At 43.4% G+C, this 22356-nt stretch overlaps 1 protein-coding gene across 5 annotated transcripts in view; it reads right to left on the reverse strand.

Annotated features, from left to right (window-relative positions):
- Nucleotides 1–498: 498 nt before the first annotated feature.
- Nucleotides 499–22356, reverse strand: part of LOC107224291 (rootletin) — a 31734-nt gene continuing 9876 nt past the window's right edge. For 2 of the 5 annotated variants that reach the window (XM_015664288.2, XM_046742990.1), the window contains exons 2-27: nucleotides 11217–11309; nucleotides 10915–11151; nucleotides 10629–10831; nucleotides 10132–10516; nucleotides 9270–9416; nucleotides 8879–9181; nucleotides 8563–8799; nucleotides 8345–8481; nucleotides 8107–8267; nucleotides 7889–8019; nucleotides 7452–7814; nucleotides 7026–7385; nucleotides 6766–6958; nucleotides 5239–5598; nucleotides 4972–5157; nucleotides 4654–4898; nucleotides 4351–4566; nucleotides 4088–4289; nucleotides 3902–4020; nucleotides 3639–3815; nucleotides 3467–3574; nucleotides 3211–3390; nucleotides 2462–2674; nucleotides 2063–2368; nucleotides 1546–1935; nucleotides 499–1470 (exon numbers count right to left, since the gene is read on the reverse strand). In XM_015664288.2, coding sequence (XP_015519774.2) covers nucleotides 1186–1470; nucleotides 1546–1935; nucleotides 2063–2368; nucleotides 2462–2674; nucleotides 3211–3390; nucleotides 3467–3574; nucleotides 3639–3815; nucleotides 3902–4020; nucleotides 4088–4289; nucleotides 4351–4566; nucleotides 4654–4898; nucleotides 4972–5157; nucleotides 5239–5598; nucleotides 6766–6958; nucleotides 7026–7385; nucleotides 7452–7814; nucleotides 7889–8019; nucleotides 8107–8267; nucleotides 8345–8481; nucleotides 8563–8799; nucleotides 8879–9181; nucleotides 9270–9416; nucleotides 10132–10516; nucleotides 10629–10831; nucleotides 10915–11151; nucleotides 11217–11267 — 5895 coding nt within the window. In that variant the 5' untranslated portion in view covers nucleotides 11268–11309 and the 3' untranslated portion in view covers nucleotides 499–1185. Of the gene's footprint in view, nucleotides 1471–1545; nucleotides 1936–2062; nucleotides 2369–2461; nucleotides 2675–3210; nucleotides 3391–3466; nucleotides 3575–3638; nucleotides 3816–3901; nucleotides 4021–4087; nucleotides 4290–4350; nucleotides 4567–4653; nucleotides 4899–4971; nucleotides 5158–5238; nucleotides 5599–6765; nucleotides 6959–7025; nucleotides 7386–7451; nucleotides 7815–7888; nucleotides 8020–8106; nucleotides 8268–8344; nucleotides 8482–8562; nucleotides 8800–8878; nucleotides 9182–9269; nucleotides 9417–10131; nucleotides 10517–10628; nucleotides 10832–10914; nucleotides 11152–11216; nucleotides 11310–12226; nucleotides 12260–12658; nucleotides 12892–19868; nucleotides 20191–20345; nucleotides 21070–22356 lie in introns of those variants that run through there. The other 3 variants (XM_046742984.1, XM_046742994.1, XM_046743009.1) reach the window with 3 other exon arrangements.

The following is a 22356-nucleotide window of genomic DNA, read 5'->3' on the forward strand; positions in this document are numbered from 1 at the left end:
ATAGCCTGTTCATTATTCCGTAACATATGTATCATGTATAGATTTATATTGTTCAGAGATCAGAGAGCAAAGATAGATAGAGAGACTCTTTAAAATGATTATTTCGAAAACTATTTGCTATTAACTTAGAAACGGTTGTTCGCAATTTCTTAACTATAATATATATTAATATTGTATATATATATATATATATGTAATGTGTATGTTGTGTAAATAATATGAACGATACGTATACCGCTAGATAATTAATCGAAAAAATAATACTGGAGGCATAACAAAACGAGTTATAAAATGAATCTAACAATAAATAATTGAAGTTCGTGAATTATACTGATACGAATAAATAATATCAATATATATTTATAAATATATATATGAAGAACATATTTGTAACGTTGTAAAATTTGAAATATACTCAACAATTTTTCCTAATTTTTCTTGCAATCAACTCAAAATAAGATCTTCAAATTTCAAGGCTATAATTTTTTTCCAGTTCAGTCAAATTGTATCAGATTTATGTGAAAAGAATCAATTAATTCTGAATTCGAACAACGAGGTCAATCAAATATTCTGGTCTCTTTCGTACGACATAATGCGTAATTTTCGGTGATAATATTATTATTGATCTTCACAGAGTCAATATGCTGGAAGCAAAATATATAATAAAACAAGCGATAAAAAAAAAATCAATTCTGTAAATGTATAATATAATATAAGTGTATACCCATGTATATAACGTACACATAACGAAATTTTAGGCGTGATTTACGAAGAATAGAGAACATCGACTGACGCACAGTTACACAACAAAACACAAATAAATCAATGTAGTTATATAATTTGTATCAATAATAAAGAAACTTGAATGATCATCTACGTAATAATATATCTACATCTGTCCCTTCCGGTTCAGATCGACTAACTTTCTTCGGTCCGCAATGCCTACCGAGCATCGAGAGAGAACAACTTCTAAATGTATCCTCAACTATCATAGAATGCCTCATAGCAGTTCCCAAAACGAAGAATACACGTACCGCTATACAATATGATTAAATATTGTGCAATGCCCTCTCGATCAACGCATTTCGGCAAAGGCACCGAATTTTCATTACACATTGATTGAACAAATGTTATCATTTTTCCTTCCTTCTTCTCGGATTCATCCTCTATTGATTAGTTTCAGGTTTATTTCAGCCGCGTCGGCGTCGGAGATCTTCTGTCGTACGAAGAGGACGGAGGCAAGGCCAAAGAAGGCGGCAAACTCGCGGTGCTGGAAAGAGTCGAGTCCAATTTCCTGGCTTCGTGTTCCAGGAGTACCGCGTCCAAGGATGGATCCTGCGACACCGTCCTCAAGGAATCCCCCAGAGCTTGTCGAAGCTGCTGCATTTCTCGCCCTGCGCGAGAACTTCGCAGCACGTAAAGTTGACGGCGTTTGATTTCTTGATTCAGTTGTTCTCTCAGCAATTGAATCTGGACGCGTCAAAAGCCGAACGATAAGAGATAAATGTTTACTAAAAAATCCGAATACCGTTACACAAAAAATACCTGATTTTCAAGTCGCAACACTTGTTGACGGTGGCTTTGCTCTCTGGCCTCTAGCAATTTTTCCGCCTGCAACTGAGCTGCTCGCAATCTTTCGATCTCTCCGCTTCTATCCCTGCTTAGATCTGACGTCGAATGCGAATGGGAGTGCGAATGTGACGTTCGCAACCGAATAAGCTCCGCTTCCTTTTCCGCGAGATTCGTCTCCAATCTGCGAATCCTCAATCTCAGATCTCTGTTCTCTTGTTCCAGATTTTCCACGCTTATGTTAGAACCCATCAACTCCATCTGAGCCTTTTCGGGACGTTCGTAACTCTTGCTACGGATATTGCTCGATCGAGATGATGAAAGCTGTCGTTCCATGTTCCGTTTGTCTGCTTCAAGAGCTTTTACCTGTGAAAATACAACATCGAACAGAAATGTATCTTTTCTAACTCATATCTGATATTCACATTCTATCATTCCATCACGTCTCTGTAACGAACGAACCGATTGAATCCGAAAAGAAAGAGCGACTTACTTTATCGTTCAAAGCATCGACCTTTCCTTTAAGTTCACTTCTTTCTCGTTGTGCACTGTGGAGTTGCCTTACGAGTTCTTCGTCTTTGTTTGATGAGCCTTCCGGAGGCCAGCTGGCCAATCTTAGTTGAGATTCCAGGCCGGATCGTTGTACTTCGTTATTGGCCAATTCGTTCTGAAGCCTGGTTGTCTGGTCGGCTAAAGTTTGATTTGTGCGTCTGAGCTCAGCCATTGCTTGCTGCGTGGAGTCCAGTCTCTCTGATAATATGCGGCGCTCGTTCTCGCTGTTGGATAGTTGTTTCTGCAGCTGGTTTTAATTGGGAGGAATGCAATGAGTGTACACATGAACTCTTCCATCTACGACCATCTAAAAGCAATATACTTATAGCTGTATCTCAACCTGTTTCAGTTTTTCGTTCTGGCTTTGAGACGACGCGTTACTTTCCATGAGACTTCGTTGCAGGGCGTTTATCTCATTCCTGAATTCACTTTCTCCGGACGACGCTCGCTCCAAAGCTAAGTTCAGTTGTTCAATCGTTGTTTTCAACGAAGCGCACCTTTCTTCTAGGCTAGCCGTCGTTCGGCTTTGCGTTTCAACTCTGTCTTGCAATTTCTAGAAAAAATTTCAACGGTAGCTTGCACGACAGGAGCGAAGAACAAGATCCACGATGTACGTCAACAGCTACCAAGCAAGTTCTAGTCTCCCGCGAATTGAAATTCGAAATGCGCGCCTTTTCGCATAGCAAGTTTTAGTAGCTTTGACGCTATGCGGCGCAGACGCGAAGGAGAGTAATCAATGATCGTGACTCTTTCGTAGTGAAACTAAGCCAATCAACTGAATATTCGCAGGCTAATCCGAGTACAGGGTACATGGGGAATCCCAGAGTTTCAGCAGAACCCTTGCCGATGCATCGAGCTGCGCGGAGGCGTCGCGAAGACCCCGTGGGAACGCTAACCGAAGCTCCGTTCAGATGTAGCGAAGCTTCGGTGGTAGTTCCACGTGGACCTCACGAAATCTCAGCGCTAGGTCTGCGCATTCGCAAGATCCAGCAGAGTCTCAGGGACTCTTTTTTTTTATAAAAACCTGGTGCAAGATTCAAATATAAATCATCCTCCACCCTCAGTTTTAGCACTGTCGATGTTCGATACCTGAATATTTCCTTCCTTTTCTTGCAGTATCATTTGCAGACGTTGCAAGTCTCCCTCCAGCGACATGCGTTGAAGCTCTAGCTTCGTCGAGCGGGATTCATTTCTTCCCAATTCATCTTGGAGGCCTCTTTTTTCATTTTCCAGCTTCGCTAGTGCTTGTCGCATTTTTTCAAGTTTTTCCTATCGCAGATAACAGTTGTTACGTGCCAGTAACGATTAAGGTAATAGGTTGAAGTTGATCTGGGGCCTTTCTCACCTCGTACTGACTCTTTCCTTCAGACTCGCTACTGATGGTTAATTCAAGGGTGGTCATTTTTTCCCGCATTTGTTCGTTCTCCTCAGTTCTTTGCTTTAAGGCTTCGGACTGGAATACATACAAATTACCAGCTGACCTTTATACGTATTTGCATACAAAATGAGGTGCATACCTGCGCTTGGAAGGCGGCCTGTCTCTGGGACAATTTTGCCTCAAGTGTACTTTTTTCATCCTGTAAAGATCGCAGGTTGCTCAGTAAATTGTTGAGCTTCGAATCAGCCTTTGACTGGTTCTCTTGTGCCTCTGTCAGCTGCTTCCTGATACTGTTGATTTCAATTCTGCAATCGTCCTGGAATCATCAAGAAAACGGGCACACGTCAAGGTGTAAATTAGCAGAAAACGTTGAACGAATGGACGATTGCAATTGGGCCCTACTCGCTCTCGTTCAATTTGAGCCACTTGCTGCATAAGAGATCGAACCCCCTTTCTCACAGCCTCCGGATCAACATCAAGTATGACGTCTCGTCCGCCGTCTCCGTGATCGGCGTGGCTTGCTGCAACATGTATCCAGCATTGAAGATGGAGAATCTTACTCAAGGGGATGACTTATGAACTACGTACCACGCGCGGGGCTCCATCTTCGCGAGGGGCTCATTAATTTGAAAGGCATATTGACGCTGCCGTCGAGTTGAATACCAGCAATACGACGAAGAGTCGATCCGACACTGCTCAGCTTTTGCTCAACTTCTTTCTTGGCTGTTTCTAGTTGGTTTAATTGAGCATCCAGAGCACGGACCCTTCCCTCGGAACCGCCAAGTCGGGCCTGGAAGTCAGAATCAAAGGATTTTTTTCTCGACGGGATATCAGAATAACGTTAGGCATACCTTGAGTTCCTGGAGTTGTTGCGAAGCATCAGCCAAACAGACTTCCAAGTTGTGCTTCTGATCCTCCAGTTTTCGTTCCCGACATCGACTGTCTTCCAGTCGGATCAGGAGCTCTTGTTCTCTAGCACGCCATCTCTCGTCTTCTTCGTCTCCTCGGGAACGAAGTCTTCCAAGTTCTTGGCGAGTCACTTCCAAGCTGTTGTCCAAGTCGATTGCCTATGGAGAAAATACAAAGAACCAAAAGTGACTTTACGAAATGCTTCACTACCGGTCGTCAGAAGCGAATAAGAAATTGAGCTGGACCTGTTTCTTCAGTTGATGCAGTTGCAGTTGGAGACGTTCCCTTTCTTCGGTCTCGTTAGCTAATCTCGCCTGCAACTCTCTCTCCTCGTTTTGTCCCTGAGCATTTGCAGCCTGGGATTTTTGCAGCTCGTCCTGAGTAGCTCGGAGTTGTTGTTGCAGCTGCATCGCATCTCGCTCCATGTCTCGGAGCTGAGACTGGAGTCGTGATCTTTCGTTGTCGATTGTAGTCCTAAGGTCTTCCAGACCTGCAAGAACGACAATTTGCAGTCAAGCTTTGTGGAAACGGATCTCAAAAGTGTCATACTGTTTGGAATTTACCTGCAATCTTTTGATAAGCTTCTTCCAGAGCTCGAGCCTGCTCTCGTTTTTCACCCTCCGTGCGTTTCACGTATTCCCGCAATTCCTTATTACTACTGTTGTACTTCTCCTTCTCATAGTTCGTGTCCGTCAATTGTCGGCGAACGTCGACTAGCTCCTTTCGCAACATTTCGATTGAATTTTCGGCTGCAACAATTTAGACTCGTGAGGAATTGCCTCAAGAGTGTTTGGCGATAGTGTCGATGAGAAAAATGAGCTGAAACGTACCTTCTTTTAATTTTCTGCCGGTCTCCTGCAGTTGATTTTGTAAACCATCGACCTTGTCTTCGGCCATGTGTAGCTGTACCTGGAGTTCTTCGGTCTCTCGCTGAGAGCTTTCCTTCTCCTTCCAGAGTTCCTCGATTTTTAAATCGAGCCGCATTTTTTCCTCCTCCGCTTTAAGCTTTGTTTCGTCGTATCGAGTTCGCAGTCGAGCCACCTCGTCGCGAAGCTGATTTATATTATTGCGATCTTGATCCGCGCGAGTACCTGCCTCTCTGCGCAAGCGATCCAAGCTTCCTCTCTCCTCTTCAAGCTCTCGGTACACGCCTTCAAGTTTTTCCATCAGCGCTTGCTGATCGTGATGAGCTGGATCACATAAATACAAAGAGGAACATATACAAAAGAAAGTTACCAATGAGATAAATCCATAACGTGACAAACTTCAGTTTGTTTCGTAAAAGTTTCACGTTCTGACGCGTGATGAAATTTTTGGTTATCGGTGCTCAGAGAAATGATATTATGTATCCATTCCGCGAAATACTGGACCAATGGTCGGAGAAATTCACACTAACAGTGACGTAAATATTCTGCAAAAATTGCAGAATCGTTTCATCGAGTTGTAAAAGGTGATGGACAGCGTTGGTGAGCGCATATCAACGAACGATAAATCTTTCATGATTCGACATCCTCGATCGAGAAGACGATTAACAAAATTAAAAACCGACACCCGTAATCAGTTCAGAAACCAGAATCACTTCGCAAAATCTATTTCTGCCTTTTACCCAGGAGAGCAGCGGCTCAATTACGCGGTCGACAAGTTAATTAACAGTCCTTATCATAACCGATACACTACCTGTTGCCCAGTCACGCTTGGATACCTGCCTTGTGAGGGAAGCAATTACCTCGCGTACTCGAGTCCACGTTTGAAGAATCCTCATCAAAAAAAAACGAAACAAACTGCTGAAACTGAAGGACTGAAAGCCGTTCAGGACGAGATGCAGGATATGCGAGAAAAGCTTTCAGCCGTTGTCGAGACTCTGACAAAGGTCGCCGATGCTCTTGTCAACGGGAAAGACGAAGAACCAAATGAGGACGATAAAAAGCTCAGTGCCCATCAGTTCGAGAATAAAAGTGTTCAGTTTGACGGACGTGGGCCAAAGCTACGGGATCGTGGTCGAAACGGTTTCTGTTGCCTTGGAATGGGGTCAGTGAAGAGTGTGGACAGTGACTCCGATTACTACAGACCCGAAAAGCGCGACGATTCCCGAGGAAAATTGTCGAAGAACGATGAACTTGAACGTCCCAGATCTCTCACTGATGATGAAAATCAAGTACCTCGCGAGACTTTGAGTTCGGAAAGCAGTAAATCGCGAAGTTGTGAGGCGGTCGCGGTGTGTTATTTTTTACAAAAGTTATTGTACCGTCTTAAGCTTCTTTTTCTCTGATATTTTTAGCCAGTAAACGCAAACGTATATTGTCATTGAGTCACTAATTTTTGACCTTATTATTTCACTTGACGGCGATTCGACTCACCTATCAGGAGGGCCTGTTGCTTGTCGTTTTCTGCTCTTAGAAGGACCTCCTCGTGCTGTTGGCACAGATTTTCAATGTGTTGTTGAAGATCTTCGATTCTCTGCTGGAGCTGTGCTATTTCGTCATCCTTTTCACCGCCCAGTTGCGAAACTGACTGCTGCAGACGCTTCTCCAAAGATGTTCTTATTTGTTCCTAAAATGGAAAACGATGTCGGTCGCATGAAAATCATACCTAAAAGTGTTCATTGCTTAATATTCACCTTTTCTTCATTCAGCTTCTTGACGTTGTCGTCATTCTGCTTCTTCATGTTTGCAATAATCTGCTGGAACTCCGCCTCCTGGTTTCCGCTCTGCTGTGTCAGCGTCTGTTTTATATCCTGAGCTCGCCTCTCGCTGTTCTCCAAATCCTTCGTAAGCCTCATGACCTGACCCTTCAGACTTTCCTGTCTCACCAATAGCTCCTGCTGCTCTTTTTCTAGCTGTGTTTTTTTCGCATGCGTCGCCTCAAGGTTCGTTTGAGTATCGAACAGAACGCCTTCCAGTGCTTCTTTCTCGCTACGGAGGGAAGCAAGCTGCTCCTGAACGCGCTGGAGTTCTTTGTCGGTGGTTTCCAGCAGTACCTATAAGAAAAAGGAGAGGAGAAAAGCGCTGCAATCCTTCAAACGAGCACAAACTACGATCCTCACTTGTTTCTCTTCATTGTCCTTAACGAGATCTTCCAGGTTTCTGTTGATCCTCGCGTTCATTTCATTGGCTTGTTCCAAACGCTGCCTGAGCCTCATCAGCTCCTCATTCAGAGCCTCTTTCTTCCTGGCAAGGACGGACAACTGATTGCTGAGATCGCCACGTTCCCGCGACACTTGACCAAGCTCCATCTCAACCTTTTCTTTCTCGATCTCTAGGAACTTGACTTTTTCGTTCAGCGTAATCTTGTCGGATTCCAAATCGAGGCGGGCCTGTTCCGCCTGAAGCAGTTCTTTCTTCAAGGATCCCAGGTCGCCTTGCTGATCCGTACATTGACTTCCGAGTTTACTCTTCTCGTCTTGCATCTGCAACAAATATTTACGGCCATGTGAAGAATATATATTCTCGATTAATTACTCGGAGTAAAGAATATTATAACCTTCTTCAGTTCATCTTGTAGCCTTTTCTTATCCTGCTCACTGTTCGCGCACATGGCTTCGAGTTTCGCCAAGGCTTCTTGAGTGTCGGATTTTTCCAGGAGGATACGTTCCAGTTCCAGCTCAAGATCACCTGGTTTTGGAAGTAGACATTTGCACCAAATTCGTGGGAGCTAATTTGAAATAATTTCTGAAGAGGTATTAATTGTTACAACTTTACCTTTACTCTTTTCAATTTGTGATATGAGACCGTCGGACTCCATTTTCTGTTGTTCCAACATGTCCTTGGCGAGGTAAGTCTTGTTCAATTCTTCCCTCAAAGTCAGAAGCTCTTCTCGCATTCTACTGCACCGATCTTCTTCCGACCGAAGACTTATTTCTCTGCGAAATTAACAAGCTATTAAAATACGTACGTTTGATGATCGTGTAGAACCTGAACCGAACAAATTTTCTCTTACCTCAATTCTGCGTCCTTGTTGACCCGATCAAGTTCGGTTTGCAGATAAATTTTTTCGTCCTCGAGATTGTCAGCCAATTTTTGTAACCTGTTGTTCGTTTTTTGGAGTTTGTCGTAGTCCGTATTGAGAGCTTCGACCTGCCGACAAAGCGGATATTATCGAACACCGAATTTTAAACTGTTCATGCAAACGTAGGTCAAACTTGGTCTGCAACCGACCATAGCGTTGATTTCCAGTCTGTTTTTGTCAAGAGAGTTCTTCTCCACTTTTACAGCATCGAGATTCTTCTGAATAAGATCCTTCTCCTGCGTGAGTTGGGTGCAATGAGACCTCGCGGCGTCCAACTGCGAAGTTAATTCGGAAACCTTCTCTTCCAAAGCCTGGCTGGATTCTTCGGCTGACTCGCACTGCTTGCGAGCGATCGTTAGCTGCTCCTTGTTCGTTTGAAGTTTTACCTGAAGTTTAGAAGCCGTGAAAGTTATCCATCACCATTAATCTTTCCATCACCTCCCAGCCATCTCTGGTCATCGGTACCTGAAGCTCGTGTATCATAAGCTGGTACTTGTGCAATGCCGCTTGGACGGCGCTTATCGTGCTTTCGGCAAAAGCTGGCGTCGTGTTGCTCCGCGTTCCCCTCTTAGGTGACCGTTGAGGAACAGCTCCTGTCGGCGAAAGGTGAATGTGAGGTGGAGCCTGAGTGTTTTCGACGTCCCGGGACTCGGCATCCTGGATCACGGCATGAGCAATGTCACGCAAGGCTGATTGTAGGAGTTCGACATCTTCCTGGATGCGAACGACTTGGCCCATTCCCGCCTCTGCTTCCCCGCATCTTTCCTCCTGCGGGAAATAACTATGTTCTTTAATAAGCTGTCTCGGCCGGTTCTGGTTCACCAGGACTTAGCACGAGGTACGACGAGCCACTCACCAGGGTATGGACCTCGCGTATCAATTGATTTATCCGGTCTTCCTTCAATCGAATCTCGTTCTGAGCCGCGTCGAACTGCTGCTTCAAAGCTACTATCTCAGATTTCATGTCACAAGCTTCTTGAGCTTGCTGGAACTGCTGGGAAACCTGAATCAGTAGCGAAGAAATCAGTATTAGTAGGGAAAATGGAGGTAACCTGTTCGTGAAACAATAGATTCATACTGCTTGTGTATGCTGCTGAAATGAACGCTATAGAATTTGAAGTTGAAATTCCGAATTTGAAATGTTCACAAAGCGCCAAATTCCGAATTTTTTGGTAGTGAAATTTAAAGTAAGGAAATCAAACTTTGACGAAACAACAAAATTTCGAATGGTTCTAAACTCGACTCTGAAAGTTCCGAAGGTGCAAAGTTTCGAAAGAGAAAAATTCCGAAAGGACAAAATGCCAAAAGAGCATAACTCCGACAAGTCAAAGTTCCGAAAGTGCAAAAATGCGAACATTTAAAAATCTGAAACATCCAATTCCGAATTATTGAAAATTTTCAGGTCTGTGAATTTCCGACTTGGCGAAAATTGACCACTTTGAGCTTTCGTTGTTTTGGATTTTCGATATTTTTACGTTCGACATCTTGGCCATTCTGATTTTTCTGATTTTTCACACCCACTCGTCGAGTAAGCTACGCTGGGTGAGTACCGACCATTTGAAACTTTGTTGTTTCGCAAAAATTTGATTTCTTTACTCCAAGTTTCGCTACCAAATAATTCGCAATTAGGCGCTTTCGGAGCTTTTTAAATTCGGAACTTCAACCCCGCCCCCTATTTAAGACTGTATCTTACGCAGTAATCATACAAGAATGCATACCGATGACTGCGCATTGGTGGCTTGCATTTTAAGTGCGAAATTAGTGCTGCCGCAAGCGGTCGCCATTTCCCTTGAGGTGAGAGAGATTTCGTTTTGGAGTTTGGAGAGGTCTCTTTTCGTTGCGGATTTCACCTCGGAGAATAATCTCTTGACAGAGACTACATCGCGCCATAGATTGAGCAGCCTGTTATGCTCGGAGGTGTAATAGTCATTGAAAGCCTGCTCCTCCTCCTTCCACTCGTCCTCTTTAACGGTCATCTCCTCTCGCAGGGCGTCCCAGTCGTTGCTCAACTTCTGAAGATCCGACGTCAGAGCTTCGTTGGTCTGGTGAGCGTCCTCCAGTTGGTCTTTCAGGGAGGCATTCACCTGCAGGATTTTCTCACATCTAGAAATACCAATTCACCGTTTAAGAGTAAAAAAAAGTAACTTGAGATCGAATTCCGACTGACGGCGCGTCTTCGCATTGAAAAACGTTTCTACTTCCAAGATTCACTCGCCTTCTGCGTTCCTCCGCAAGCTTTTTAAGCGCCGTTTCCAAGTCGTGGATCTGCTCGTCTCGCAATTCTCGGAGCGTCTGATGTGCGGCATCAAGAGCTGATCCACTGGGCGCGGAGGAAGATGGTCCCCTGCCAGCGTCCATTGGCAGTGACTCCATCATCTGGTTCTCCAAGTCCGAGCATCGCTGCTTGTACTGCAGCACCTGAAAAATGAAGAGTAAAAGTTGAAATCACGAGACGAGTCTAAAAGGCTCTTCTGCCTCGCGAATAAACAATATGGACTTACCTTGGCTTGCAGGCGTGAAACTAAGGTGGCCTGATGTTGCTGCGCCTGTCTGTAGGTGTCGAGTCGCCTCTTGTAGCTGGCTGCTTCCTCCTCCAGACGATGGCGTAGCTCGAAATTTTGCCGGACTAAAGCATCGGGAGCCATGTCGTCATCACTGCCTCCGTCCCCACCGCCACTTCCCAAAATCGCACTGCGTCCAGATTCCATTCTTCCACTGCCTCCGGTTCCTCTGTCCGACTGTGAAAAGCACCGAAAAATGATCGATCGCGAAGCTGACGCGAGCATGACAGATGTTTACAAACCTCTCTAGATTTCACACTTCCTCTGAGAAACGGGGGTCGTCGTCTCTCCATCTGCCCTCGGGGCGTCAGGTGAGAGGCGCTTTTGGTTGGCACCTAAAACAGTAAGACATTGGTGGTGACCAGACAGTCGGATCGATAAGTTTACCTCGGTATAACTACGATGAGAGTAGCTCAGCGTATTTCGAGGCGAAGTAAAGGAACGTAAAATTAAGAAAAAAAAAAAAACATTTAGCAAGAGTTGATCGAGATGCTTGTCGATCGAATGACGAATTCGATCTGACTATGGTTGATTCGTCTGAGACTTTAAGGCTTGGCCCTGCTCGGTGTACGATAAAATCGATTCCAACTTCCGGATCTCGGTGATTCTTCATTGACGGTTTCGAAGCTCCCCAAAGTCTAGTATTATTAGACATACGCGTTGCCTATTGACAAAACAATCTTGTCGAGCTGCAACTAGTACAAGACACGCGATAAAGACAAGGATGAGATGTTGGTCTAGCATTACGGCGGCAGTACGAATACCGTGACTGGCGGTGTCTTGCGTGAGAAAAAAAATGCGTGCGTCCATGAGCCATCAAGTTCTTCAAGTTTCTCGAGGTTCGACGAAACTTTCCAAAATACGTTGCATTTACGAGAGATTCCCTCGTTTTTCGATCCCCGGGAAAAGAATGCGCGGTAAGAACGTTTTGCGGCACGACCTGATTTCCGGAAATTGGACCTTGAAGGGTGGCGTAAACACGCGGAGCAGTTGAAAGAAACATCATAAGGCAGTCGAGACAAAACAAATTCATATACCTCCAAACAGAAAATTGTCGTGAACTTTGAACGTCGCCCACATAATAAATAATACGAGATTCATCGGAATTATTGTGCGGGAAAGTGGCACGCACACTTCGTACGGCCAACCCGCATACGTGACGGATATCACGAAAATTTATCCGTTCATTGGTGCAGCGGGAGACAAAACCCTGGAAATATACTGTAACTCGTTCGAACTACAAAGTACATACGACTCTGTGACTGCAATCGTCTGGGGCGGACAGACAATTTGATAAGAGAGTGTAGACGCCTGGTTACAAAGTCCAACGGGTTTGTACGCGCCGCGAGCAATTAATCAGAATACAATTACTAGTTAATTAAAAGCCAGTTTTGCGCTTCCGTTCATTCTATCTTTTAAAAAATATGCAAGTATTATACTTCACCGTATCAATCGCGTATTTATACCTCGGCTATTCGGACTATCGAATAAGACAAATTGGTCAATCGATCTCTCTCCGATTTTACATCGAACCGGTTCGGTATAATGATCGGAATAACGGTTTCTATCCTCCCAATGACGACGATAATAGTAATTTTCTTTCCAACCGATGACAGTGCGCTTCGGGGAACCGAACACTCGTTCTTCGCGACTTGCGGATCGCTATGAATGGTTATTTACTCACTCTTCGGAGTTGCACCTCTGGCAGGATCCATCAGGACTGGACATCGGCCAGATATCGTCGCGTTGGTGAGTCCGTCGAGTCTAATTCAACAGCTGAGCCCGGACTGAGGGGTGCTCGTGCTTTTTCGACGGGCATGCCCGGCAACCTCGTGGCTGTGGCCCTTTCTATCGGAAGAACCGAGTTGCCGGACTCTCAGGTGTTGAACTCGGCAGGCAGTCCCCGAGGGAAAAGGGGGGCGGCCGTTCTACCACCTGGCACTGAACGGCACCAATCGATATACGCTCCGAATACTATCCCTGCAGGGTTATACGGCTTCCCTGCGCCTCGGAGGTGAGGCGATACCGGATATGCGGGCATTTTCGAAGAGATTACCACCCTCGATATCGAGGACGATGAGTGCTGCGGATTTCAGGGACGAAACCGCGGAGACGCGGAACTCGAGGAAGTCGGCGTCTTGGTGCACGGAAATCCGCTTACCTATCGGATCTAGGATCGATGCCTGTTTCTCCGAATTAGGTGAAGCGCGTCTCTTCCTCCTGCAATTGACTATCGACCTGCACCTTGTATACTTGCAAATCGTTTGATCGTTCGCAATTTGGCGTAGCGTGGTTGAAATAGACTTGAGAAACTTACTCGGGGGCTATTGGTCTTAGATGTAATTTTAACCGGTACGATAGCTGCAGGTATATTCATCCCGAGAAGAGAGCTTATCGAGCTTGGACTCTGGTTTCGCCACCCGCGTATTTTATGGGATGGTAATTTGGTGCCGGGCATGGTCGTCGAATTAACGGCGAATTTGATAACGTTCGCGAAGAATCTAATACCGAATTAAAACTTTCACGGTTTAATCAGAGTCGTGTTAAGTTGAATTAGCGCTCTGATCAAACCGCGGAAATCGCAACAGTTCGGGCTAATCAACGACCCAGAATCCGGGAATCGTCGAGCAGATTTCGGACTAACCTCCGAATCTCCGTCGAACGATTAACTCCTGGAATCGCATGCGAGGACTGCCAGCTGGCTTAATATCGTCGAACATGGGAACCCTGCACCTGGTTTGTAAGATAAACCCCGATTGCAGCCACCCTTCGATCGATCGAGTTATCGGCCAACGATTTTTAAGCCGCCAGAAATACCTGCCAAGTTAATTACCTCCCACAAAGAAAAAAAAAAAAAAAAAAAACAGCTTCGCGTGGAAAAGTCGAACAAAGCACCGTCGACGGTGTTATTCGTCTCTGATTTCAAGGTGTGCGGTACAGAGAGAAATCGGTGATCAATTAAAAATCGATACTGTGACATGCGTCAAATCGATTTTTATTCATCTATGGTTGACATAATTTTTCAACGTAACGATACGCTTGTTGTCGATCTGCAAGGTTTGTTCAAAATTGAAAGAATAAGAAACACAATGATTACATTTTTAAGATGTAGAAAATTTTTTACCATACAATAAGTATGTTGGATACTGAGTAGAAAAATTTCACACGATTCCGTACTGAGTGAAAGGATTTTTTGAGTCGCGTGATATTCGTTTGATTCAACTAAATGCGGGGAACGCAATATACTTACTCCGTTAGATGATAAATAAAATAATTATGTTGGTCTAACAAAATTTAGTTGAATCAACAAAACATTTTGCTAGACCTACAGACCTTGAATCGAGCCAAATGAATATTTACTCCGCCGCATGTGACCACACGTTTGGTTGATTCAATGACTGTTTTTTTTTTCTCAGTCCAGCATCAATGTAATTTCACCAAAAGTTAATTGCACCGGTGATTAGCCTTGGTCGGGTATGACGTACAGGTGTATAATCTTTATCGTTGTTAAGCGCATTGGAAGGCTGCGCTGATATAGAAGGTGTAAAAGATTGGAAATAAAAGGGATGTGAACCGGCGCGGAAGGGCATTGAAGGGGGGAATAGCCGTCAAAATAAAACGCGTCGTTATCAGACGACCTAAATTAATTTCCATCAAGCCTAATATTTGTGTGTTGGTTTCAAAGTTACGTATACGTAATAATATACGTGATGACATAGCTATGATTCGTGCATCAACTTGTCTACACAACTCTTGTTTTTGCGCGAGGAAAAAGAGTTAAATAAACATCTGCAATTTGTCGATCAAGTCGGTATACGTTATAACGTAAGCGAGCAGTCTCTCCTTTAAGCGACTCGCACTACTGGCATAATCGTGGTCAGCAAACACTTAACGCCACACATACTCGCGAGTCTCGGTACGTTTAGACTTTAGACGAAGACCTTTGGATCGAACAATAAATCAGTCGTTCGTTTTGTGATTTTGAAACGAGAATTGACAAATTAATATGTGTAGACACGCTTCACACGCACAACGTATCGGCCGGGGGAAACGGTTAACGGTTGGAACTTGAACCGCCGCTAACGTGAACTACCAGCTCAGCAATCCAATGAACTGGATTGAACCGCGTCCCATTGTATCTCGGCACCGACGTTCGTCTACGTTCCATGCATAAATTTTTTACAGACCGACACGGCTCTCTGGGTCACTTTGCTCGCGGTGTGTTCCGACTCGCCGGCGTATCGTTACCGGAAAAATTTCCATCCGTGGATCTCGGAATTCGAATCTTCGATGCATGCAACGTAGACACACAGACACGCGTGTCTAGCCTCAAGGAATTCCCCTCCGCTTTGATTTCCAGAATTCTGACACACTCGTTGCCGCATAGTTTCGGCCAATTTCCTCCTTCAGCGTGTCCTAGACCTCGGGACAAACCGTCCGGATTGACCGTCGGGCCGAATCTCGGGAGTTTCGCGAATCCGGAACCCCGGTCAACGGGTTCGAATCGAAGAAGTCGCGTAAGTTTTTAGCGACGTTTTTTACCGTCAGCGAATTCACGCGGCGTCTTCTTTTCCTTCTCCAATGATCCGGCTTCTCCTGCGACCTTTACACCCTGGATGTTTCAAAGTCTCGTTAAAGCCTGACGATGTACGAAGGGCTCGTGCGCTGGATAATTCGTTGGTATCGACGACTGATAAGAGAGTCGGGGAAACGGGGTGGAGGCTGATTGTGAGACGTAACCCGTCTGGCTCAAAGTCCGTCCGGTGTTTTCCCGCCTGACGGTGTCAGGAAATAGTCGCGGTCAATGTCCACTGAATAAAATAAATGTTTGCCTTGGGCCGCTTGAGTGTTATTTCGGTGCTAAGGGAAGACGAAACAGTTTCACCGATAATTTACGAAGCTCTTTAATTACGAAGCGAGAATTTTTTTACCAGCAATTTCCAGCCCCGTTTGCGTCATCTGATCGGAAATTTCTTGCGTGAAACGAAGTCTTGACAACGTCTGAAACGCCTCGTGCATCTCGCTGTGTTATTTTAATGGTGTAATTCAGTTCTGATATATTGCTACGCTAATTGGACAGATTAATTAGCCAATTAAGACGATCACGTGACCAGGAATTGAACTGGATCTGATTTCACGTTTGAGCAAAGAAGATTGGCAAAACATGAATGGCGCAAACGCGTGACAAAATGTTTTCGGTGTTCAACCTTAGACGTGATCGGTGAATGAAGATTATTTCTTAGAGACTAATTTCATACTTCACCAACTACCGCCGGTTAAAGTCCAATAACTGTCGAGTTTCTCATTTTTTCAGTATTAGTTTGTTTATTTTTTTTTTCACGTGCCGTTCAATAAATGCAGTCACGGTCATGCAGGTCGTAAATGAAGGGCGTGTAAATAAAAATATTAAAAAAAAAAAAAAAATTTAACGATAATTATGCGAAAAAACTAAGACTAAAACTAAGTGATCGCCTAATACACTGCTAGAGTTTTTATCTTTCCTCTTACAGTTTCGTACAATCAATATCAGCAACGACGAAGAGTCCTGACTTCTGTAATACAACAATAATTCAAATTTATAACTTTTGGGTCGAGAAAAATTTATCGTAATTGGATAGAGATTATTTTCAGACGATTAAATTTCGAAGCGAAAGCAAGAGAGAAAAATCACTCGACACCTTGATTACTTAATCAAAAGTGTTTTTGCATTCTAGTACGCAGATTATTTTTGGATACTACGTATATTATACATGTATGTATTATAATTTTAACGGTATTCTGGCGTAACCTGAAGATAACGATTGGTGAAATTAAATTAATGTGCGATATAAGTGAATTACGGGCATTACCGTTTCATCGATTTAATTATTTTTTTCTTATTACAGATCAATGGTAGAAAATGATATCAAATCAACCTCAATTCGTTAACGAAAATACCAAAATTACCAGGGAGATCACATCTTTTTTACGATGCGCGTGTATGTAAATTACAAAATTTCCGGGGCTTATCGCTAATTTGTACATCGGAATCGGTGATTTTGAGAGAAAAAAAAGGACAAAAAATTATGCAAATCTTTTACTGCATGCTCCTTCTTGACCTCCAGTTTATTGCTTGTGATCTAAAATTGGAAATACCAAGGATCCGATACCGCGGGATTATTGCATATCAAACGGTGCCGTTTGGTAGGTTGAATCTTGTCAATGTATACACAAGTTCGAATACAAGAAACTTTTTATAAAAAACAAGTGTTTTTAACCTTTTATTTAGATGTCCCCGATTTCGTTGAAGGCTTCGATGAAACACATACTTATTTGTTGTTAATTATGTAGTACACGGGTGAATGTGATCAAAATTTGAACCTTGGTTTTGGAAAGTGTGTTGTAAAAGTTTCTCTCGATCGTTAATTATATTTTTCTTTCAGGAATGGCGAAATAAGTAATTCTACGATTTACTTAAAGGTGAAGTTGCTAAAAAGCGTTGAAAATTGAAATCAAGTCTTTTATATAAATCTCCCACCCACCTACAAGTCGTTTTATTTCCTACATGCCACCTAATGAATTGGATGTTATAACGTGTATATATATATACATATATAATATATAATATATATATGTAGAGGGTAATCAGTTCAAGTAAATAGAATGTCACCGGGATGCTGAAAGATAATTATGTACGAAGACCACGAGGCATGTGTAAAAAAATATTTTAATACGATAAAAAAGAAAGTAAAAAATTGAAAAAATCGAGCAAACTAGTGAAATGATAAAAGAAGTGTTATGTCCGTGCATTCTCTGAGCACATGCTCGCAGATAGTGCAATATGCTAGCGAGTTACACCGCTCAATAAACTTATCTCAAATGATTAATTATTGACCAAACCATGTATTAGTAATAAACAACATTCAATGTATTTTTTGCTCTTTTAACGAGCACCGTAGACTCATTTATTATATCACAGTGCACGCATTTCTCGGATAGATGTGTATAACATATCTGTATTATCTTGTAATAAAAATGTCACGCTGATGTGTTGGAATATTTTTAAACCAATAAATTATTTGATCACGATCGATGTTAAGTAGCAGTGTAAATGATCATTCATTTCTCGGCCTCAACTCCCCCTCCCATTATATCAAGTCCATGGATATTCCATTGATCGCGAAAGTTAAATATTCAAGTTATCACTCTCTGCGGTTTTTAACGTTGCGACGAGTTGAAAAAAAAAAAAAAAAATAGAAAATGAAAAAGAAAAAAATGGTAGAAGAACTAATTGATCCTTAGCAACATGGTACGGAGGTATTTGACAAATTAGTTTCGGTATAACATTAACACATACCATTTGCATGTTATATGATTAATCATAATTTTTCATATACAAACAGTTCGTCAAGATTATAAAATGTCACGATTCTCAATTTTTTTGCGTAATCTTATAAATTTGGGGAATGTGGTAATACCCCCGATTCGAAAAATTTATATAAACTTACATGTAACGCCGCATGTTGTTGCATAACAACAATTTGCTTTTTTTTCCCATTTCAGGCCGCGATTTTCGACATCGCGACGAGGCACTTGGATTCATTAATCGAAACAACGATCAAAGCAAACGGCAAATTAATACGTACAACTACAGTAAAAAGTATATTCCATTCTGAATCTCGTTTCTTTTACAAGAACGCATTTATTACTCGAGTATTTCTCACCCCGTGATTCGACAACCGCTCAGTCACCCCTTCGAGCAGTCCCTGGACACGTGCTCGGCCACCCCAACTGGTCTTTTACCCTTTAATGAACACGCATTGGATGACCACGCGGTGCGTCACCTTCGCGCAAGGGTGACCACCGTCATTCCGCAGGGTCCCTTAAGCCGGCCTTTAAAAACGCAATCTTCCTTTTTCTTTTTTTGGTATCGTTAACTGTCTCGAAGTGAAACATTTTTTCCACAAAGAACGATCAGATTTGGTCATTTAATCGATACGCTGATGGACGGTCATTTATTAATAAAACCGCGATGCGTAAAACATTGGATAATACAACCGGGATCAAGATTTCCAACGCGTATGTATAATATTATACACGTATGTACGTATACATGTATGTTGCGTGCGAGTTGCGTCAGGGGTGCGCACATGGCGCCCCCTTATCTCCAACTGACCACATGTCGTGTTTATCGATTCTGAGGTAAAAGTGTACCCTCGGCATTATCACTTTGTAAACCTGACGAAATTCCAAGCCTGCGTTATTATTTAAGCTAGGTTCAAAGGTTTTGTACCGTATAGATATAGGTATATATTTTTGTACTTGTAGAAGCGGTCGAACCGTAAAGGTTGAAATACATATGAGAAATGGTGCGAGAATTGGCACCCGAAGATCGCGTCGATGGTTGAAATGTCGCTTTCTTTCCAGTGCGAGTCGAGGAGGTTTGAAATTGAATTTGAACTTTCGGGACAACAAAGGACTCGAAACGTGGCTAACGAAGTGCTCGGCTCTTCAGATTCAGTTAACTCGGAGGGTATAACACGAGTGTAAGTTTGATTCGAAGTCAATCGGCATGTGTGCGGGAGGCAGGCTGAGCCGCAATTATTTGAAGAGAGAGAGAGAGAGAGAGAGAGAGAGTTTGAAACACCTCTGATAGTCAATCAACGAATCACGCATACGTATCCTGCCCGCTAAGAACGCGTGGTGTCTCCGCTAGCCGGTCTAAAGCGATCCGAGATAAGGAGTTGTCGATCAATTCCCCATTTCGCAGAGCCAAATGCAAGGCGAAGCTAGTTACCAACTATATGTAACATGTACAAACCACGACGCAGTGCCCACTCGAGGAGTGAAATCTGTTGCGCGCCTTGGTTCAGGCGCGGCGTGCAAAAGATTTTTTCGGAGGGTGGAAAACTCACCCTTGGCATCTTCGAGGCTTCGGGTTCCTCGGCTGGGGTGACAAAACGCCGTAGACGGCGGGCCGAAGGGTCTCTGAATTGGGGCGGCGGCGACAGAGATGTCGGAGGGTGAGACGAGGCCCTGCGGATGGTGATCGCAAGATCCGGTGCGCTCGGGGCGGACGCTGAGCTTTCACTAACGTTGCTCGTCGCCGGCCTGCTCCTACCTCCTACATCCTGGCCATCGTGATCGCGTGTCACGGTGCCTATCCGCGTTTCACCGCCCCCTCGGCCCTCCGGGGGTGGCTGACACCGGGGGGCGTCCCCCTCGAGTTCGGGAAGGCTATCGGAGAAAGTTAGCAACAAATTTATGCCTCCGAGTTGCGGGGTTCAAGGAACCGGAAGCTGTCTTGCCGCGGTGCAGCTTCGGTTGGATTCGAAAGAAGTTACGCTCTTCGATGCGGCTTGGGAGGATTATTTTAGAGGTGGACGACTTACTTGGGGAGGAAGAGCGACGGATCGGAAGAGGGCCAGCAGAGCGGAGCTCTGCATCTTGCTGGAATTAGATCGACCATGATTGACTTGCGAGGAGATGGAGTCTCCGCTTTTCTTCTAATCGGGAAGATCGTTGGACGAGGTCACTTTTGGTTATTTAAATTACGCGAGGATCGCGATGATCGTAGGATTATTAATTAGCCGGTGTTGAGTGGTGCGATCGTAATTCAAAGCGAAGTGAAAGCTTTTTGAAAAACGAGGAAAGACACGCGAAGAAATTAAATTACTCGTATAATTTCTTAGACGAGGGAGAAAGCTACGCGTTTGAGAGGGAAAAGGATGAGTCGATAAAGTATAAAGGTTGCGGTGAAAAAGTTACGGAATTATGAAGGGGGACTAAGAGAAGAAGAGCGAGGGGGAGGAATTTTATTCACGAGGGTCTCAGCCCGACGAGTAAATTCCTGCATGTATTTATGGTTGAATAAATAAGCGTGTATATCGGACAATATTTTAGAGTCGTGAACAGCGACTCTTCGAGGGGGTAAATCGGAAATCGGTACAGCGAAGTGGGACACGCGAGCCTTCGGTTTAACCGAGACGGAAGAACCACTCGAACAAAAATAGAACATCAAGGAGGAATGGGAGCATTATGAATTCACCGTTGTAAATTTGATTCGAATGCCGCTTATAATCCCACACAAATGACAGGACATTCCATTTCTCTGTTTAAAGATGACGGTCATTATTAAGCAGCGAAATTTACTCAAGGATCGAACGGCACCGAAATCACGCGACGAAGTCGGTTCTTCCAATGCGACGTAAAGTGCCGGTGAGACCGGGTTTTTCAAAACGGCCAAAATTTGCCTATTCGCCGAAAATTGACTCAAGGACCGGACGTCCTTCTCAACGAACCGCCGACGACTGACTAAGCAGCTCTTTCCTGCTGTCGAAAATTGTTATTAAATACCGTAATAAGAGTTCCTTAGAAAATTTTCAAGAAGGGTTACAAAAGCGTTGGATCGATAGCGTAACACAAGGCGAATTCTTACAACGGCCCTTGCGATTAATCAGCCCTGTCAGATATGCAATGTTGTTGTTGCGGCCTTTGTTATACGTACGAAATGGTACGGCGAAGATACCTTCACGTACAGCGAATCATTTTATGAGTAATTTTACGACTTTTCTCATCCAACAATTAGAAACGTTTTTGCACCACTGTCGGTGAAAAAACTTGTATTTAAATACTGTTCACTCTCATGTCAGTTATTATCCAATCTGTGCAGCGAATTGATTTTTGATGCGATTTCAAATCGTTTATTCGATTCATTTTCTAAATACTCTTACACGATACAAAATTTTAGAATTATTCTTAAATTCGTTTTACGTATTATAAAAATCGACGAATATTAATAAGAGGTTACATATAATTGACTTAAGCGTGTGTCTGATTTTATAAAGTGATTAATTTGGTAAATGTAACAATTGGAGTCAGGATAAAATTCCTGTAACGAAGTTGCTGATAGTATTTTGTGTATCGCCAGACGGCGAAGACGCTCTTTAATACAATGAATAAATATTTGATTGCATTGTTTTTTTCTTTCCGCATTGTTACTTTATTATTATTTCATTAAATTTCATTATCCATACATCTCAACCGCGAGTAAAGTCTACATGAACATGTCGCAGTAATCTGTGCGCACATAACGTAGTGTATACAAGACTAGATTGAGTCACGTCAAGGAAAGATAAGAATCTTCCGGGGTAAATAATACGACTCGATAATTAGAGAACGATGTAGAAACGAGCTCCGACTTCCGGATCTTTAACGTTGTACAATGCTGTATAAACACAATCGTTTAACAGCGAATTATGTAGTAATAAATTGCGAATCTATGTACCATAACAGGTTCGTTGTTATAATACGCGGAAAAATCGATGGCGCCAATTGTTCGATAAAAATTACGCTGGACTTTTTCACGCTAGTGGGCAACTGATTAAATCGCTCGCAAGTCGT

The sequence above is a fragment of the Neodiprion lecontei genome, chromosome 1 (genome assembly GCF_021901455.1).
Source record: "Neodiprion lecontei isolate iyNeoLeco1 chromosome 1, iyNeoLeco1.1, whole genome shotgun sequence".
In the NCBI taxonomy this organism is placed as follows: Eukaryota; Metazoa; Arthropoda; class Insecta; order Hymenoptera; family Diprionidae; genus Neodiprion; species Neodiprion lecontei.